Below are 21,741 nucleotides of genomic sequence, written 5' to 3' on the forward strand. Positions count from 1 at the left end.
TCCAATGTGTTTCCCCCTACCTATCTCACCTTCTTTATTCAAAGATTTTGTCATGGGTGTCCCCAGACGTTTGTTTCTGGAGTTCCACTCCCACGAGAAAATGGAGGTTCTCGGGGATGACGGGTGGAAGGGAAAATGGGGGAAGGAGATTGAAACAAGCCTTAAGAACTTTTGGTCCTAAACTTCAAAAGTACAGAAAGTGAATGTAATATTTTATGAGGAACCACATATTGTCTGTGGACCTTCACTTCCAACACACACACACGCACACACACACACGCACACGCCTAAGCCACAGGCGACTGCTATTGGCAAATGCCTCTTCTCCAATCACCAGAGCAAGGAAGGATCCCTAGAGCCCAACGCACCGCCAATAGTTGGGGTCTCTGGCAGCCTCGGCTGCAGTCGCCCAGCCTGGGGAATGACAGCGTGGAAGGCGCTGCAAGGAAATCCTTTGCATGCTTTGTGGTATGTTAAAAATGCAGCATCATCCTCTCTGCTCCTTTTCTTGGGCCGACAAGCCGAATTAGAGAGCACGGGGAATCCAGAAAGGCGAAAAGGCTGCCTCCGCCAAAAGCCCTCGAGTCCTCCACGCCCCCCACCCCAGCCCCCCACCCCTAACCCCCTTCTTAGGTTCTAATCGCCACCGCTCCAATGGGCCAGCGGCGCCTTCACCATCTCCTCTTCCATTCACTCCAGCGGGGAGGGAAGAGGGAAAACAAAACTCTAAAAATAACTGTCAGCCTCTTAAAAAAGGAAAAGCTTAGCTGCCGTCCCCCCTGCATCCCCCGCCCCCTCCCTTCTCTTCTCCCTCCTCCCGCCCCCCCTCGTGGGGCACATGTCTGCTTCTTACAACACCGAGCCACATGGTTCCAGTTAGGCGCCGAACCCCACCAGGACGGAGAGGAAATCCACATCTGTGGGACGCTCCGCACGGAACCACCTCCAGCGAGGGTGGCCGTGGGACTGCAGCACCGGGATGAAGGGCTAGACCGCGGGATCGCTGCTCATGCGGTGAGAGGGGGCGCGGGAGGCGGCCGGGGAGGGGTGGGCCAGAGGGCCCCCGCAGCGCCCGCCGCCCGCCCCCGCGCGCGGTGGGTACCTGCCCGCCCTGCTGCAACTTGCTGCAGTGTTTGAAAGAGTAGTAGGAGCGCATGGAGGTGGGGCCGGGGAAAGACCGGGTGGAGTGGTGAGGGGTGAGCGCGGAGGGGGCGGGAAGGCGGCGGCGGCGGTGGGGCGAGGGGCAGACCCGGAGCGGGTGGGACGGGGGAGAGGCGGGGTAGCCCGGCGCTTACACATGTCACATGTGCTTTTTAAGACGGCCGGGAGCGCCTGCGAGCTGGATTTGGTGGAGGATGCTGCGGCAGGTGCTTCGCAGAGGGCTCCAGTCGTTCTGCCACAGGCTGGGCTCGTGCGTGAGCCGGCACCCGGTCTTTTTCCTCACCGTGCCCGCAGTCCTGACCGTCACCTTCGGCCTCGGCGCGCTCAACCGCTTCCAGCCCGAGGGCGACCTGGAGCGCCTGGTCGCTCCCAGCCACAGCCTGGCCAAGATCGAGCGCAGCCTGGCCAGCAGCCTTTTCCCCCTGGACCAGTCCAAAAGCCAGCTCTATTCGGACTTACACACCCCCGGGAGGTATGGCAGGGTGATCCTCCTCTCCCCACCCGGGGACAATATTTTGCTCCAGGCTGAGGGGATCCTGCAGACCCACCGAGCCGTGCTGGAAATGAAGGTGAACCACAAGGGCTATAATTATACTTTTTCCCATCTGTGTGTGTTGAGAAATCAGGATAAGAAATGCGTGCTGGATGATATTATTTCAGTGCTAGAGGATCTCAGGCAGGCTGCCGTCTCCAATAAGACAACAGCCAGGGTGCAAGTGAGGTATCCCAGCACTAAATTAAAGGTACGCTCCTCTTGCATGCTTCTGCCAGTTAAAGAGGCAGCACTTCATTTCTTGCCCTAAACAAGCAGAGAAAATGCAGAGGTCTCATCCTTAAGACTCAGAAGCTGATGCTTCTTTCATTTTGGGGGGTGGGGGGAACGTTGGGCAACTGAGTGAAGAAAACAGGCAATAAATGACATGACTAGATATTAAGAAATTCAAAGTCAAACAAAACAAATGCCAAAAAAGAAAAAAAAAAGAAAAAAGTTGTTTCTGAGACCCTGCAATTACATCTTTGTTCAGGGTTAATAAATCAGTGAATGGAAGGGGGAGGGGGGATCCTGAACAATTTGGGGGATTTCTTTTCATTATGGGGCTCGATGTATTTCTTATTACTGATTACACATCCACCTGGTGCCATATCCACCTATTTACATCTTCAGCCTGGCTTGATGTTGACATGTAGGGAGTTTGTGCTTCGCTGCCCTGTGAGTGTGTGTCTGAAAGCAGTGGGTATGAATGGGGTAAGGATTCCAGGAATTATGTGTATGTGTGTTCGCACAGCAGAAGCAGCAGAAATTTTCTATGTGTGAAAATAGAGATGTGCGGCTAACTGATGTACTAGTTAACTGAGTCCTGTTATCTTCCTTTCACACACACACACACACACACACACACACACACACACACACAGTCCAAACCAGAGCAAGATTATTATAACAGCCCAATAGCAAAAGAAAAAATCCCCAGTCAGCAAAAGTTGCCGTGAATGATAATTTCGGCATTAAATAGATGTTACTGTTTAAACTCAGTTCAGATTTTGTTGCTCAGATGAGATTTCTAAACTCATTCCACACTGTCAGGTTTGAGCTGCTGCAGGCAATGAGGCATGCAGTCTCCAGGTGACTGAAGTTTCAGGGACGAATGTGACTTCCAAAAGAGTCACTGCACCATTTGTATGCTTGACCCTGTGCATGCTCAGAGGCTGCACAGCCAAGAATTCCCGAGACAGGTGTTTCCCAAGAAGAAGGAATTTTCTTTCTTCTAATGTGTATGAGGATGTGTGTGTGCTTCTGGGGAGATCATGGAATAGGAGGGACCCCAGTTTCAATGAATGGGTGGCCAAACATAGAAAATTGCTAATATTTCTGTTTATTTATTTGATACAGCATCTGTACACAATTTTAAAAATACATTTCTCAGGATTTTTGAGATAAAAAGGCTATTTTTCCTGAATTGAAGGAGGATTTAATGCACTAAGAAACTACGAATTCCTCAGGAAATCCCATAACCTGCTTCCTTTTAACATACTGTCCTTGTTTAAATGTATCCAGAGGCTGACAGGGTTTCAGCCCCTTGTTCAGAGGAGCAGTCCCTTGGGGTTTTAGTGAAACTAGACAGATGATTCATCAGCTTGAAATCTAGGTAAGGGCTTGCCTGCCTCACACTTACCGAAGGGAGCATGATGACTGTATGTGGTTGGGTTGCATGCATTCCGTTTCCTGAATCCTTTGCCATCAACATTATTGCTTGCTCCAGAAAAGGATGCAGTGAAAAGGCGATCTTCTTCGCCTACAGTCGTTTAACTGAGTCCTGTGCTAAACATCTGGTGTAAAGAAAGATTTTGAAACTGTGACATATTTAAACTTCAGTTTGTTTTCCCTGTTGAAGCAGGTTTGCAGTTTATTAATATGCAGTCTTAGTTAAGTCCCTTATTTCCTTGAGTCAGCAGTACTCTCCAGGTGTAAGGGCTTTGTCCAGTCAACCACTGTGGGCATTTTGTTTAGCCGGCAATATCATTATGACATTTACAATACAAACCCCTGAGGTCTCTAATTCACTCCTTTAATAATGATTCGTTGTGTTCCTATGATTTACTGGGTGCTCTTCTAGGCACAGACAGTCTGGAGCAAGAAAAGCAAGGTTCTTACCCTAATGGGGCTTAATCGTAGAAGTCAGGGTCCTCACCCTGAGTTACCTGCAAGCAGGGACTCTGCAATCTTTGGGTCCACTAGGCTAGGCCTATAATAGGTGCTCTGTCTAAACTTTCTGGCTGATTGGTTGGTTGATCTGCATCTTGATCGGAGTCAGTGGATAATCAAAGAATGGAGTAATTGATTACAAAGGGCCATGTAGTACTAGTGGAATTATTCTACTAACCATAACAAGAACAGGAGAATTATACACTGGCTCTCTAATCTGTAAAGCCCTTCTTCTGCTACATTCTAATATCAATGTCTCCTCAAATGCATTGGCTTGACTCTCTTTGCATGTTGTCAGTGGGGTCCTTAAGCTATTTTTGGGAAAATGAATTATTTGGTAATCTTCTGAGAGTAATGGTCCCTCTCAAGCATCCAGATATATCACACGTGCTAATGTAATATAAAATATAATTGGTGGAATTCCAGGTATACCTAGAATCCTATCAAAGAGTCTGCAAGGCCTTTCAGGTGAAGAACTCCCTGGCACAGAGCAAAGTGAGATGGGCTTTTGTTTTGATCATATGTGATCTGGAAATGATTTTAATTCATGTGTGACAGTGATACTCAAAGAGTGTCCCTAGAATGCTGACCCACAATAAAGTTTGAGAACTTCTGTTGTATGAGATTTGAGAGAAATTTTTATATACACAGTTCTTGGCCCTCTAATTAATGTTGCTTTCCTCTGTCATACTTGGGTCACCGATCTTCCCAACTCAGGCCACTGTGGAAAATTTTAGTGCTGGATAATGCTGTTGGTGGGCAGAGAATCAATAGTTAAGGAAAAATGCAAAATAAATGGCAGGGGCTGGATAGTGTGAGTAGGAATTGGCAATCTCTTGACATAAAAGAAGCAGTAGGTCAGAGCCTGGAGGTAGTCTGAAGATGTATAAACACTGATTGACAGAAAGGAGCGGCCAGAAATCTTAGTTATGACAATTGGAAGGGCATCTTCCAAATATTATTAAGACACCCAAGTAGTTCTGAGCACAGAAAGGTTTAGAACTTCTGATAAACATGATTATCTTGACAAGGTGATCCAGACAAGCAGGGACACAAAAAGTTGCTGGTGTGGAATTCCAAAGAGAGGCTCAGATAAAGCTGATATGAAAAAAGGAGCAGTCAGCTTAGAATACTACAGAAGAAATGAGACATACACACATTTTCTAAAGCTGCATAGAAAAGACACCAGAATCTGAAATTCCTACACCTATATAATACGAACTCTACAATTGTGCCTGTCATTATAATCTTTACGTTATTATACCCCTGAGTAAGCACAGAGGTCAAGTCTTACATTCCTTCTGTACTATTCACAACCTCCCACCCCAACCTTGTCCAGTTCTATGCAGACAGTATTTACATCACTGGTCGGTCTGTTGATTAATTTGTTCATTTATACTGTAACACTGCAAAGTTATCATTACTTTTCAAATTCTATGATGTGCTTTTACTTTAAAGGTATTCTCTACACTTTCTAGATTTCTATAAATTTTTGGACCCTGGTAATTCGGGGACCATTTTTTCTACTTATTTAAACATACATATTGTATAAGTCAATACAGTGCAGCCAGGCTGAATTTTGAAATTAAACACATAACATATTGTTGGAACCAGTCTCTTGATTAAAATGAGACAGGCACTCAAAATCCTTAAGCAAGGACTGCTCTGGACTCCAAGAAATATTGTCATTATAACTCAGGGGGCTCAAGTGGTTACAGGCAATATTTCCCTGCTTCTTAGGTAGGCCATGATAACCTCACTTTTCCATCTGCTAGTTCCAAGAAAGTAACAGTTTCCATATGTCCCTAGTTCTTAATTGTTACCACTGAAAAAGGCCAAGTAAAGAAGAAACAGAGAAATGTGGTTCATGGCAAATGGTGAGAAACAAATGAAGCATATTTGCTTCCCCTGCAGCCTGTCCTCCCCATTAAATTCCATTAATACACACCTCTAAACAGATGTTTAAGTGAAGTGTATGTGCCGCAACGTACCACATTTAAGAAGAGGAACAAAGATAGATTTTCCTTCTTCTTAAAAGAGTGTTTCTTTGGGCACATTTTGAGTACATCTTCCTAATTTGGAGGCTGTTGCCATTAATTATTTAGTTCCAATCTCAATGGGAGAGCAACTTAAGTCAACATGGAAAATAAAGACCAGCATTACTTTCAGAGATTTCCAGGAAAAGTTATTCCATAGACTTCTTTCCCTAATTCATTCTAAAACCTCAAGAGACAGCTGTGTCAGGGTCTTCTCTTATATTTAGATTAAAGTTTACATTCCTGATTCTCTCTCTTAATAAGGGAAAAAAATTGCTACCTTATTGAATGTTCAGTTTGTGTCCTAACCAGTGTGGTGTTTTATACACAGCATGTCATTTTTACAAGCTTATGAATCAGGAAGAATATTTTTATTCCCCTTCTATAAGTTGGGAACCTAAACCTAAAGACCAGGAGGTCAAGTGACTTCTAAGAGGTCCCCAAGGTAGTACATGTTGGAAGTGGGATTTAAATCCAGGTCTGTCTGGCACTGAAGTTTATATTCTTAACCACGGTACTATACCGGGTCCCTGTACATCGTGCGCTATTCTCTGTGACAACAGCCCTTTGTGTTAAGGAAGAACTAGGGCCGTAATTCCCAAGCATCTCAAATCCCTGCTGAAACCACTGGTGCTCTTTTACACCAGTCCTGTTGCTCACTTAGGAGACCAGCCCAGGTGAAGGTGCAGTGAAGCTTCACTTCCCTTATTCACCCACAAGGGAGTAAAGCTTCCAGTGTGGGCAAACTCCTACCATCTGACTATCATGGAACTTGCCACAAAGAGTTTAATAAATTCCTCACTGGCACATGATTTCACCTTTAATATTATTTCACATCAACTCAGAACAAATTAAGGTGAGACTCCAGGATCCACTGAGTGTGGGAAACCTGTCAGGTGACCCACGGTTCTGAGCCAGGGGCTTATGTGCCAGACTGGCTTGAGTACTTCTGTCTTAAATTGGCATCAGGAAAAAAGAATTGATGAGATAGCATGAGATAATACAATGCAGACTGAATTGAGAAATATTCAGGAGACCTGAGTTCTGACCCCAGTTCTGTAAGGACCAGTTATGTGACATCAGATAAGTCCCATCTCCAATATGGGCTTCAAGCTCCAGGATTCCTCTGTGACAATAAGGAAATGCTCATCCTTACTATCTGTAGTTGGGCCTGTCACCTGGTTGAGCTTAAAGCTGATTACTGTCGTTCAATATTTTCCAAAAATGTTGAAATTAAATCTAACCATCTCTTTAAGAAAAAAAATCAGCAACATTTTTTCTCAAGCCCCTTTACAGTTATTTTACAATAGTAGCAACATTAAGTCCTCATTAGCCTGATCATCTTAATATTATATGAGAACACAAGGTATAGGAACTATACATAGGCACAAGGGTATTTGGGGAAAATGAAACATAAAATTAGAGTGGAGAGTATTTTTAAAGTGGCTTTGCAATCCATGCCTTTCTCAGGCAGGATTATTATGGCACAGCCATTCATTGAAATCAAGGCTCATTCCCTGTAATTCAGGGGAATTCAGGGCCTCTGAAAGGTACCTGATGAGCAGCACTTAAAATGAATGGGTCTCTTTAGTTACAGGATTTGTGTTGGAACAGCCATGTTTTCCCTTCAGAGCTCCCCTCCCTACAAGGAGAGGCTTCATCTGTGCCGCTCTTACTTCCCCCTGCTGTCTCAAAGGCTGAAGGCAGAGGATGGCTCAGGTTCTGGAAGACAGAAACATGTTTAAAGGGTTCTTATAGCTTCAGGAGGGTCTGAAAGCAGCTCCAGGTGTTCAAGCTAGATGGAGGCTTGCCTGGACATTTAGGGCTCGGCCTCAAAGTTCTTTCTGCCCTTTGAACATTCAGGTATGTTCTGTCACCTCACCAGGTCTCTTAATTACATGGAGAGAGAGCATGTGCAGTTCTGATTGTCACTGCGGGTCATACTAACGTGGGTAAGATGTACAGTAGACTTAAAAGTCATTCATATACACTAACTAACGTAATGTACTATAAGTGTCTGCTCTGTGTCAGGCCCTGTGTTGGGCACTGGAGATTAGTGAGGAATAAAGCAGATGTGGTGCATGACCCTCCAGGAGCTTGAGTCTAGTAGAAAAGGCAAAAATCAAATAAATTTATTATTACAGATTATCCTAGAGGAAAATTGCATGGTGCTGTAAGAGTAGTAGACCAAGTCTTGGGCTCTTAGAAATGACTTCCTTGAGGGAGTAACTGTGACCTAAGATCTGGGTTAGATGGTGGGGTTAGATGGTAGAAGCAAGAGTATGAAGGGGAAGACATGGTACCTTAGATACCCTGAACGAAAGCCATTGTGGATGGAAGTAAAATGTAATGGTGAAGGTGCTAAGGGCTGTGTTGAGAATTTCTTGAGAGTTGGTATAACACGATTTTGATTAGGATCTATTGAGCTAGATGGTCTAGTTTTACATCTTTACTCTGTTCCATTAGCTCTATGACTTCGTACAAGTGTTTTAACTTCTTTGTAACTCAGTTCCTTCAATCATAGCCCTGACTTCCCATCATTATGTGGGTTAAATGAGTTTATGATACTTAAAGCGGGGCTTCTCAAAGTCTAATTGTCACCTGGGGAGCTTGATAGAAATGCAGATTCTGATTCACTAGGTCTGGGATGGAGTGGGATTCTTCATTTCTAGCAAGCTCCCAGGTGATGCTGATGCCTCTGGTCCCTAAAGCACTTAGAACAGCACCTGGTTCTTTGTAAATTCTTAACAAGTGCTGGCGGTTTAACTCTTTGAGCAGTGATATTCTGCCCTTGTCTAAAATTGGTTAATTGATTTTCTTGTGAACACTTGATTAGATGAAAAGCCCTTTTTGTTTCAGACCTCAAAGCTGAAAATCTTTCTATCCTATGGTAGTCATTGCTATTTACTGAGGAAGTAGAGTATGAGGGGTGTAGATCCTTCTGATTTTTGCACCAAAGAGCTTGAGCTGCCTCCAGGATCATCATTCTGAATGTGACCAGTCTTTGCTAAGGACAGTAAAGAACAGTTAAGGAGACTGTGGGACCTTGGTTTCAGTGTTCACTGGGTCTGGAAATATCTTAGAGTTTGTATATTTTTGTCATTTTCAATAGAGCTAGCCTTGGCCTCTTCCTCCCCTCTGGGCTGCTGTGACATTCTGATTCTCCTCTTACATCTCTGATGGTTCTTTACCTCTTACTGGTTCACTCCCCTTACTACTCCCATATTTATAATTACTCCCATGCAAGTCTTTTTTCATGGTGTGTTCTCTCAATATTCTCATTCAAGCCAAACACCAGTTTTCTTCCAGGTCTGTAACTCTTTGAATGGCATCTCTGTTCTGTCATTAACTCGGGCTCAGAATCTCAGTCACCTATGATTAACTCTTCTTTTCCCGCCACCCCTACCCAGCCGAGACATGTAAACAGTAAGAGCTAATTCATTCTATGCCACAGTGGCCCTTAGACCAAGAGCATCCCCCTTGCCTAGGAACTTGCTAGAAATGTACATTCTTGGACCTCAGTCCAGATCTACTGAAACTAGGGATTAGGTCCCACAAGCCCTCCAGGTGCTTCTGACTCCTGTAGATGTATGAGAACCTCTGCTCTGCAGTAGAGGTGTTCAGTCTTGGCTGAGTGTAGGAATCATGAGAGGAGCTTTAAAAATACTGATGTGTGGATCTCATCTCCAGAGATTCTGACTCAGTCAGGAGGTGGCATGGACACTGAAATTTTTTAAATTTCCTCTGATGATTATAATGGATTATCAAGGTTGAAGACCAAGGTCTCCTTTTCAAATTTCTTCTTCGTTTCTTTCTCACTGTCTCTCCCTTGGGCTTTCATTACCTCTTACCTATTTTATCTAGGCAATAATCTAACCTCTCTCACATCATTTCTCACACTTGGAACCTAGCCTGTATAACAAGATCATCTGCATCTCTTGATTACATTTTCCTCTGACCAGATCCTGCTAGAGTTTCCCATTGCCTGGAGAAGACATTATCAACTCCTGACCATAGCCATTGAGAACTTTTCTTGACCAGGGCTCTAACTTATTTGAAGTTTCAGATTGCAGTACATCTTATGCTGCAACCAAACCGAAGCAGACCCACCCTCAACCTTCCTGTTTTCTTACCTTCATTCATACTCTTCCTTTTGCTTGGAATTTCTTTCACACTGTCAAATTCACATCTCTTAAAAGTTGCTTTTTCCATGGAGCTTCTCTAAGTGCTTCCAAAGGTAGAAACAACTTTTATACACTTTAGAGGTACTTTGAAGGCAGTTCCCTCAATCACAGTCTAACTTGTATTATAGACTTTTAGCAAGTCTTTGCTAAAATATAACTGTATGTGCCTAATGAACCAGTAGGGCTGGTAGCTTTCACTACATACATTGATTTGCCTGTGTGGAGCCAGCCAGTACAGGGGAGGTTGTGGAACAAGCCCTTGGGGGAAATTGCTAGGGGACAGGAAAAAAGCCCATCCCAGCCAGCCTACTGTTCCAAGGCTGTGCCTAAACCCTAAAGAAAGATAGCCACAGAAAGACACTGAAAGCTGTTTCTATGAGTGGTCCTGAGATACAAGTGCCACAGAAGGATTGCCTTTGGGCTTAGGAAACAAAGGACCACCAGAAGAGGGAGAGAGAGAGAGAGAGAGATTCTTTCCCCCACCTATACACAGCACACATGTGACTTCAGCTTGGGAAAGCCTGCAGAGAGGCAGCTCGAACACCTGGTAGGATTACCAGATTTGGCAAATAAAAATACAGGACACCCGGTTAAATTTGAATTTTGGGTAAACAAAAAAAAATTTTTTTAGTATAAGTATGTTCTAAATATTGCATTCTTTGCTTATCTGAAATTCAGATTTAACTGGGCATCCTGTATTTTATCTGGCAACGTAGCATGATGGGAATTCAAAGAATCACATCTGAAGACCCAAGCACAGACTTCAGAATGTCAGGGGACCAGTGCCAGTTCTAATGCACAAGAGTGGCCATGAGCCAGGGGCCCAAAGAGGCAGACCGTAAAGGCCAATTTGGGAAATAGTAAAGACATTCTAAAGACTCCAGGAAATGCATGGGTAAAAGTTTTCAGAGGCCAGAATTTCTGTCTTATTCAAGTGGGGATTCCAGCAAATGAAATGTAAGTTCCTCTTGATATGACCTCCTTTGGATACTCTGCCCTTAGGAAACCCAAGTTACATTAATTGTTTTAATAGTTCCAAGTGTTTATTTGCTAGTGAAATGAAAGACTGCACTGGATAAATGTTTCATTTAGAAGATTCTTTTGTTTTATATTTTATCTATGAAAAATATTTATACATAAATAGAAATGTAATTAAAGAAAGTAAGTTGTAAGATAAGTCCTGGGGATACAATGTACAGCATAATGACTATAGTTAATAATGCTGTATTGTATATTTGAAGGCTGCTAAAAGAGGGATGTTAATTAAACTTATCACGGTAATCATTTGCAATATACATATATATCAAATCCTTACGTTGTACACCTAAAACTAATACAATGTGGCAAGTCAATTCTATCTCAATTTTTAAAAATTTAAAAAAGAAAAAAAGAGAAACTGACCACATTAGCCAGAACCATATCTATATTAAAACAGCAGTTTATCATAAGTAAAATAATTTAGGTCAATACTGTAGTTTGAGAAGAAATTTTTTACTATACAAAAAAAAGGGTCCATCAGTTACTCAAGTTTGAGAATCATTAGATTGGAGAGAGGGATATTTATTTAGTTACCCATGCTAAATGTAGTAGGACTGAGAGCATCATAAGCAAAAATACTAGAGGTCATGAAATGTAAAGTAAAAGATTTTATCATTTCTATTCATGTCATGGTAGAGAGAGAAATTAATTTCTTAAAACAAAGGGAATTGGCTAAAGAAGTGAAGAAGAACAGAAGTCCTACTTCAGGAAGGAAGGAAGGGAGGGAGGGAGGGAGGAAATAGATGATGTGGCAGATTAGTGAAAATTTGTAGGATGAGAATATTAGCAAGCCAAAAGCTAAACCCGTAGACAGGATTGGTTACCCTTTCCATGTATGAAATGTGGCATTAAAATCAAAGATGAAGCATGCTCTTAAACGTTTGTGCAACAGCATAATAAGTATATGGGCTATTTAGAACCCATCTTATTTTCCTTCAAGATTATAAAGCTTTTTAAAAAATAATAGATATGTTTTTAATTATTAGGCTTTTATCCTGCTCTCCTGACATATGTTCCACTCAGAAAAATAGCAGTCTTTTAAAAAGCATCACTTGAACAGAACTGCTAAAATTACCCTCAAAAATAATTCTAAATATTGGTAACCAGTCACCCATCTCTACATTGAAAACCTTTCTGGTTTGTAATTTACCTGCAAGGCACCTTTTATTTGTAAACTGAGGAATCACCATTCCTGTGTATATTATAATCAGTATGTTTTTGTAAATTCATATAACTTGTACATGCATATATGTACACATACTCTTTTTTTCCCTCCTGTTCACATTTCTAGTTTAAAAGAAATGTGAGAAAAGTCTAGCTTGTCATTTCTCCCTCCCCAGGATCCAGGTCTTCCTGCACAATGCAATTTGGGGAATGATTTCTCTAGGGCAAATTCCTGGGGAGGGTGAGGCAAAGCCTGAGTAATGGAGCGTGAGGTCAGGGCCAGTGGGTCACCACGAAGTACGCCTGGAGACAGGAACCCTGCTAAGCTCCCAGGGAGGAGTGAGAAGCTCAGGGACTGCACTAGTTTAATGACCCCTTTTCGTAGTTGGGCATATCTCTCTGAGGGAATAGCACACAAAACTGGTACTAGCTGCTTGACTTTTATTATCAGTACATTCTTTTCAACCATTGTTACCTTGGGGATTATTTTTAAGGAATTGGATCCTTTCTAGGCTTTTAGACATTTTTTATTAACTAATCACATCAGTGCGTCTCTTGCTAAACAATGTTCACTTATATTTTTTAGTTAATTTATCCCAGAAAGTTGTTTATAAACTGATGTTATCCTACTAGTCTTCTTCCTGGTAGAAGAATGTTTTGGTAATTGATAACTAAATTGACATAAGATTTTTACTTCCCTTCTTTCCCTCAGCTCTGAGCCCTGAAGTTATTGATGATGTTAAAGTTATAAGCATTGACAATGCGGCCCGTTTAGCCTAAAGCAACAGATGTTTTTTACTGAGGTAGGCCCTAGTTTTTAACGGGTTGAGATAGGGGAGCCACTTATTGATTGAGCCCCTCCTTTAAAATTATAAAATAATGATGAAGAGGGCAGTGAAAAGGAAATAGACAAATCTATATTTGAATCTAATTTTATCATTTATTAGATGTATGACCTTAGACATGTTATTTAACGTCTTTGCCCCTCAGTTTTTCTATGTTAAAAAAAGCATTATTCATATTTTTATGTTACATTAAAAGTATTAATATCCATTCTACAGATTTTAAAACTTTCAGGCACTTAGTGGTTTCTTAATAAATTGTAACAATTTTTTATCTAAATCCAACTTCATAACAACACCAAGTGAAAAATCACTCACAATCCCACTCACCAATTCTATAAGCAATTTATTTCCAGTCTTTAACTATAAAGTACACAGTTGTTATATACAGTGCATGTCTTTTCTGATCCGATTTATTTTCATTTTTTTATAAGAATTTAAATAATTATTTTTTGGTAGCTCAGAAGTCTGGCAAGTGACTGTGGCATAATTTACTTAATTGTTCATTTATTGTTATCGTGAGAGTATATCTAGAACAGTGTTTTTGGAGCTGATTTCCACAATCCTTAACAGACAAATGGAAAATATTCTGGCATGTCAACAGAAGCTGAAGGAAAAGAGCATTTTCTTATGTGATTTAAAATGTCATTTTCATAAGTATATGAACTTATGAAAGCAAGATACAAATATAGGTTAACAAGTTCCAGGGGGGCAGGTGTCCCAAGAAAAACCTTGGATAGAAATTAGAAGGACCTGGTTTATTTATAGATGAACTCCAAAATGCTGTAAATTGCATTGTTAAGGACCACATCCAAGAGTAAGCTTCTAAGGGTACCTTGTGGCTTATCCTATTACAAAGTACTTTTTACTGCTTTTCACCTGGTATAGTTCCATGATTCTCAAAAGGAACACTTCAGGAACTTTCCAATTATATGATGCTTGTTCCCTCCCCAGACCAATTGAATCAGAAGCTCTGGAGAAAGGGCCTGAGAATTGGTATTTTCTTAAGCTCTTTGTATGATTCCAGTGAATAACCAGATTGAGAAACACTGAGGGACCTTAGACCAGAAAAAGATCCCCCCATCCTACCGAGCTTCTTTGCAGTTTCATAGGATGAGAGGACAAGGGAATAATACCGCTTCCTTTGAACCTCCACTTCAAGGCTTAGTCTGGGGTCTCAGAAAGAGAGCATTTGCCCTGACATAAGCAATCACAGTACCATTTCCCTGCCAGGTAAGCTGCCTCCATAGGAGCTCTGTAGCTAAAATAAACAACTTCATTCTCTCCTGTAATTCTCTAATCTGATATTCATTGGCCAGAAATATGATGTCTTAATCAATTTGCTCTGCTCCAAAGATGTCCTGGATTGCCAGTCATTGGGAAAATGTATCCCTTGACACTTTAAAAGGCATCCTTTCTTAATACACTTCTGCCAGGAGATTAATAAGAAAACCTGTAGGCACATGGTAAATTTTTATTATTATGGTGATAGGGCCAAAGGTAATAAATCTTGATAGCTCAAAGGTGTATAATCCTAGGACTTGAAATAGACTTTCAATTCTTATTAAGTTGTTATTACCTCCTTGATTTCCATCAAGATAACCTAAATTCCTTCATATCCTGAGATGGTCAGTGTTTACTACTTTGTAACCATTCATTAATACTATTCATTGTTAGCCTATTCCTTCGATAAGCATGTAGTAGGAGATAAAGAAATATGTGTTGAATGAATGAAGGATCAAGTGAGTTAACTATTTGGCTTTTTAATTGTCCCATACTGAGTTTTAAAAGCATCATGTTAAAGAATTTCAAAATACTCCCAGTCTTAGCTTAGCCAAAATTTACTTAATCTTCGGCCAAATCCCATGCCTTCTATCTTTTCATCAGTGAAAATAATATTATACTTTTCTACGTAAATGAGTTCTGGGAAGGCTAACTACCTCTAGTTTTAACAAGCTTGAGACATTCTAACTCATTCACAAACAGATCCTGGAGTCCCCAGATCAGTGTGGCAAGTCCATTCATATTAAAACAGTATTAACACAATGTCTAATTAAAGGAAAAGTATGTTCATTAAAGTGCAATGAATATTTAAAGTAGTTCCAACTATATAGGATCCGTAACAATCTAGTGCCCTTCTTGGGTCAGTAGAAAGCTTTCCATTAGCATCCCAGTGGGTTCGCAAATCTTATACTCCCTCCCTTATTATTTTTAAATGGCAGTTATAAATCACTTGATACAGTGAGGTGAAAGGATGTTTTCCTAGTCAATATGAATGATATGGTGTGCACTACTGGCCACCAGTAACGGGAAATTATACATTACAAAAAGAAAGCCAAACATTTGGTACCCCACTATCACCTTTATATTAAATATTTTATCTTTAGCAAAAAGTAAAAGCATTTTACAGAGTTGAATCCATACTCATATTTTGCAGAACCATATAAAATAGGGAATTGACCTTTCTTTTATTTACTGTTCTAAAAAACGGATTAAGTAATTGTGACATGCCTTAAAGGAGTTTGACATAATCATCATATTATGTGCATATATTTTTACAAGCCTTTGTTGAAAGAGATTTGGGAAGGTTATCCAATCTACATGTTTCGGAAAGCCCTGTTATATATAAATTGCTTCAATAAACTACTCACTATTTAATGTCTCTCCAGAAGAAAATTATTTCTCATATCTATTTAAGACATTTATTTCTATTCTTACTTCAGTAAAGAAGAAACCTGGTCTTTACTATCATTTTTGAACCATCTTCTACCTGTGACCTTGAAAATGGTTATTACATTCTCTTGTACTTCTCTTTGGCTGAATAATTTCTTACACATAGACCTCATTCTCAACTACATACCCTTTTTGTTTTTAGCAGACTTTTAAGTTTTGGGAAATTGATGTCTCCTGAGTCTTAAACACCTATGTTTTGTTCAAAAGGTATACAAGTATCTTCCCTGCTTCAATATTCTCCTCTCCATATTTGCCTTATCCCAATGAATAGCTTTTCTCAATAGAGACGTATTCTATGCTTATATTGTTTCAGACACTGGGCTAGGCACTGGAGTTACAGAGATCAGTTATAGATCCTCTTTTCCAGAAACATACAGTCTAGTGAGGAAGGAGGACAAGTAAATGGAAAATTAGCAGTACAGCATGGTAACTTGAACCTTAAAGGTTAGTTCAAAATGATTCAGAGCACCAAATAATCCAGAATTGGTGCTACATCAGACTCAGCCTCCTCCAGGGTTCTATAATAAGAACAAATACTCTATATTGGTGGGAGAAGTCTTTCAGGGGTTCTTATTTCAATTGATAACAAATGTTTTGTTTTTAAATGTATTCATTAAAATTGAGGTCAGTGGACAGCTGCTCTCCATAAACAGGGAAATATTTTGCCATGAACAGTTACTCTGAAGGTTATGAAGTCAACATAAAATCCCAACAATGCTATAGACTTAAAAAATGAATACAAAGCAGGAAAATGTTATGGGTATGGGCCAAGAAATATCAAAATTAAAAAAACAGGAGGGTTATTAATCATCCACAAAACCTGGCCAGAAGATTGTTGGCTAGTGGAACTTTCCATGATCCCCCCAAATCATCCTACCCTCAGGACTTTCTCTCCAAGTGTTAGTAACTGTTAAGGTAATTGTGGGATTATTTAGCCAGCAAAAATAAAGCATATACGCAAGTATAAGAGGCACTTGAGACAAAAGAAGAACGAGTGTTTAGAGTGTGCCCACTTGGGTGGGAAGTCAGCATTTTTGTTTGCATTAAACAAATGAAGAGAATTATTTTCTTTCCTAGAACTGGCCCTGATAGGCTGGAGTCATAGAAAGCCCTCTTGAAAGAGTGAATTATAGGACCCCCTGAGTATGCCAACATTTAAGAGAACTGAAAAAATGTGTAAGTTTTCTAGGTACTGTTGACATTGGGTCTGATAATTCCTAGTCGTGGGGCAGTCCCGTGCATCACAGGATGTTTAGCAGCATCCCTGCCCTTTGTAGACTCTGGTAGTATCGTCTTCTCCTGAGTTGTGATAGCCAAAACCAAATGTCTCCAGACAGTGCCAGATGTCCCCTGGGGTTCAAAATTGCTCCCCATTGAGAACTAGTACTCTAATTCTTGGAACATTGAGGCAAAGCGTTCTCCTAGAATGCTCTCCTCCTGTAACACAGACCATTAGGAAAGTAGTCTTTATCTAACCTAAATCCCTCATATTGCAAGTTGTAAATCCTCTTCTTCAGTGGCCTTGGAACATGTGCCCTCCACGTCAGGAGTACTCAGCCCACTTGGTAGGATGCCAGGGTCTAATCTTGGAGAATTTCTAGGATGCCCGGTGAAAGCCATGAAGACATGCTCACTATGTCTTCTCCACTGAGCGGAAACTTTCCAGTCTTGTTTGCTTGTCAAAATTGTAGTCCATTTTAGGTTAGAAACCTATTTCAATTGTAAATTCCATTGGTGGGAGAAGCTCAACATTTGGGAGAGAGCACAGCTGGTGCTTCCTGGTTGTTAAATAATTCATCTTCCTCATTCTGGAGAGTCAGAAACAGCCGCGCTGAGATACTAAATCCTCAAGGTAATATTGCAAAACCTAGTCCTTGGCACTAAGGAGGGAAAAGGCCTGCTAAATTACAGAAGCCGTCCTCCACAGCTTTAGAAGAAGCTGGAGAGAGAATGCTATTTGCTGACTTGATTTTTCCCCATTTTGGTAACACGGTTAAGATAGGTTTCCCTGGGAGAATTTTATGAAGCTCCGTTAAGCAAAATCAGCCTTTCAACACTTTATATTGTCATGCCTGTGTCATTCACGCACATAATTCATTTTTCAAGTGAAATATTTTGACCGTTCTAAAAATTATTTTCCCCAGAAATCAGAAGGTAAGGATGGAAATGGTGAAGCACTTGCCAGAAAATAGGTGACTTTTGAACAATCCCTTGATGATAAATATTTCTCATTAATGGTTCTATTCTCACACTTGGCTATTTATTGAGTAACTTATTTTAGTCCAAATTGTCCTAGACCTGTCCTAAGTTCATCTGGGATTTTCATATTATTTTTGAAGCTGTGTTAAATCTTCCAGAACGCACACCTCCTACAACAGTGTTCCACAGCAGTTCATTAATGCTTCTTCAGGTAACTAGTAATCTTAGAACTTTTATTTCTGTGCCCTGAAAGAGGGAACATTCTAACCATAATGCTTATTTACATCTTAACAAGACAATATTCTTCTTCATACAAGACAGGGTCCCTATGTGCTACTCTACACCTGTATGCTCAATTCAACAAAGATTACTGATTGTGGGACTCGAATGAGAATTTATAATGCGCAATGATTGCAGAAACTTTCATTTTAATCCAGGCTGCCTGAGTGGTTGATCCCACATGATATAAATATCAAAACTACCAAACTTCAAATTTTTCCATTGGTCAGGCTCTAGAGTTTTGTATTAGCTCCTCTAAGAGTACGTAGACAAAGGTAAGAGAGCAAGGGTGCATGCAACTGTTGCAGTTACCAAGGCAACACAAATTTATAATGATCATTTAGTTTTTATCCAGGGCATTGTTCAGGGTACATAGCTAGACAAAAATTGAATTTCCCAACAGGAAATTTGCCAGGTGTGATTTGTAGCAGCTTTGTTCTTTCTTGGGGGGTCTATTTTATTTTATTATTTTTTATTTTAACATCTTTATTGGAGTATAATTGCTTTACAATAGTATGTTAGTTTCTGCTTTATAAAAAAGTGAAGCAGCTATACATATACATATATCCCCATATCTCCTCCCTCTTGTGTATCCCTCCCACCCTCCCTATCCCCTCTCTAGGTGGTCACAAAGCACCAAGATGATTTCCCTGTGCTATGTGGCTGCTTCCTACTAGCTATCTATTTTACATAAGGTAGTGTATACACATCCATGCCACTCTCCCACTTCGTCACAGCTTACCCTTCCCCCTCCCCGTGTCCTCAAGTCCATTCTTTACGTCTGTGTCTTTATTCCTGTTCTGCCCCAGTTTCTTCAGAAACTTTTTTTTTTCTTTTAGATTCCATATATATGTGTCAGCATACAGTATTTGTTTTGCTCTTTCTAACTTACTTCACTCTGTATGACAGACTCTAGGTCCATCTACCTCACTACAAATAACTCAATTTCGTTTCTTTTTATGGCCGAGTAATATTCCATTGTATATATGTGCCACATCTTCTTTATCCATTCATCTGTTGATGGACACTTAGGTTGCTCCCATGTCCTGGCTATTGTAAATAGAGCTGCAATGAACATTGTGGTATATGACTTTGTTTGAATTATGGTTTTCTCAGGGTATATGCCCAGTAGTGGGATTACTGGGTTGTATGGTTGTTCTATTTTTAGTTTTTTAAGGAACCTCCATACTGTTCTCCATAGTGGCTGTATCAATTCATTCCCACCAAAAGTGCACGAGGGTTCCCTTTTGTCCACACTCTCTCCAGCATCTATTGTTTGTAGATTTTTTGATGATGGCCATTCTGACCAGTGTTAGGTGATATCTCATTGTAGTTTTGATTTGTATTTCTCTAATTATTAGTCATGTTGAGGATCCTTTCATGTGTTTATTGGCAATCTATATATCTTCTCTGGACAAATTTCCGTTTAGGACTTCTGCCCATTTTTAGATTGGGGTGTTTGTTTTTTTGATACTGAGCTGCATAAGCTGCTTCTAAATTTTAGAGAATAATCCTTTGTCAGTGGCTTCATTTGCAAATATTTTCTCCCATACTGAGGGTTGTCTTCTCATCTTGTTTATGTTTTCCTTTGCTGTGCAAAAGCTTTTAAGTTTCATTAAGTGCCATTTGTTTATTTTTGTTTTTATTTCCATTTCTCTAGGATGTAGGTCAAAAAGGATCTTGCTGTGATTTATGTCATAGAGTGTTCTGCTTATGTTTTCCACTAAGAGTTTGATAGTGTCTGGCCTTACATTTAGGTCTTTTATCTATTTTGAGTTTATTTTTGTGTATGGTGTTAGGGAGTGTTCTCATTTCATTCTTTTACACGTAGCTGCCCAGTTTTCCCAGCATCACTTATTGAAGAGGCTGTCTTTTCTCCATTGTATATTCTTGTCTCCTTTATCAAAGATAAGGTGACCATATGTGTGTGGGTTTATCTCTGGGCTTTCTATCCTGTTCCATTGATCTGTATTTCTGTTTTTGTACCAGTACTATACTGTCTTGATTACTGTGCCTTTGTAGTATAGTCTGAAGTCAGGGAGCCTGATTCCTCCAGCTCCGTTTATCTTCCTCAAGATTGCTTTGGCTATTTGGGGTCTTCTGAAAGTGAAATTTTAGTGAAATTTTTTGTTCTAGTTCTGTGAAAAATGCCAGTGGTAGTTTGATAGGGATTGCATTGAATCTGTAGATTGCTTTGGGTAGTAGAGTCATTTTCACAATGTTGATTCTTCCAATCCAAGAACAAGGTATATCTTTCCATCTGTTTGTATCATCTTTAATTTCTTTCATCAGTGTCTTATACTTTTCTGCATACAGGTCTTTTGTCTCCTTAGGTAGGTTTATTCCTAGGTATTTTATTCTTTTTGTTGCAGTGGTAAATGGGAGTGTTTCCTTAATTTCTCTTTCAGGTTTTTCATCATTAGTGTCTAGGAATGCCAGAGATTTCTGTGCATTAATTTTGTATCCTGCTACTTTACCAAATTCATTGATTAGCTCTAGTAGTTTTCTGGTTAGCATCTTTAGGATTCTCTATGTATAGTATCATGTCATCTGTAAACAGTGACAGCTTTACCTCTTCTTTTCTGATATGGATTCCTTTTATTTCATTTTCTTCTCTGATTGCTGTGTCTAAAACTTCCAAAGCTATGTTTAATAATAGTGGTGAGAGTGGACAGCCTTGTCTTGTTCCTGATTTAGAGGAAATAGTTTCAGTTTTTCACCACTGAGAACTATGTTGGCTGTGGGTTTGTCATATTTGGCCTTTATTATGTTGAGATAAGTTCCCTCTATCCCTACTTTCTGGAGGGTATTTATCATAAACCGGTGTTGAATTTTGTCGAAAGCTTTTTCTGCACCTATTGAGATGATCATATGGTTTTTTCTCCTTCTATTTGTTAATATGGTTTATCACACTGATTGATTTGCGTATACTGAAGAATCCTCGCATTCCTGCAATTAACCCCACTTGATCATGGTGTATGAGCCTTTTAATGTGCTGTTGGATTCTGTTTGCTACTATTTTGTTGAGGATTTTTGCACCTATGTTCATCAGTGCTATTGGCCTGTAGTTTTCTTTCTTTGTGACATCTTTCTCTGGTTTTGGTATCAGGGTGATGGTGGCCTTGTAGAATGAGTTTGGGAGTGTTCCTCCCTCTGCTGTATTTTGGAATAGTTTGAGAAGGATAGGTGTTAGGTCTTCTCTAAATGTTGGACAGAATTCACCTGTGAAGCCATCTGGTCCTGGGCTTTTGTTTGTTGGAAGATTTTTAATCACAGTCTCAATTTCAGTGCTTGTGTTTGGTCCATTTATATTTTCTGTTTCTTCCTGGTTCAGTCTCGGAACGTTGTGCTTTTCTAAGAATTTGTCCATTTCTCTCAGGTTGTCCATTTTATTGGCATAT

The 21,741-nt window shown here is 40.3% G+C and overlaps 1 protein-coding gene across 1 annotated transcript in view; it reads left to right on the top strand.

Moving 5' to 3' along the window:
* The first annotated feature begins 1,061 nt into the window (after window positions 1-1,061).
* PTCHD4 (patched domain containing 4) overlaps window positions 1,062-21,741 on the top strand; it is a 51,554-nt gene continuing 30,874 nt past the window's right edge. The window contains exon 1 of the mRNA XM_022582079.2: window positions 1,062-1,730. Within this exon, the coding sequence (XP_022437787.2) occupies window positions 1,305-1,730 (426 nt within the window). The 5' untranslated portion in view covers window positions 1,062-1,304. The remainder of the gene's footprint in view (window positions 1,731-21,741) is intronic.

The sequence above is a fragment of the Delphinapterus leucas genome, chromosome 10 (assembly GCF_059928025.1).
Source record: "Delphinapterus leucas isolate spDelLeu-1000000601 "Yukka" chromosome 10, BTC_Dleu_Yukka2, whole genome shotgun sequence".
NCBI classification, from domain to species: Eukaryota; Metazoa; Chordata; class Mammalia; order Artiodactyla; family Monodontidae; genus Delphinapterus; species Delphinapterus leucas.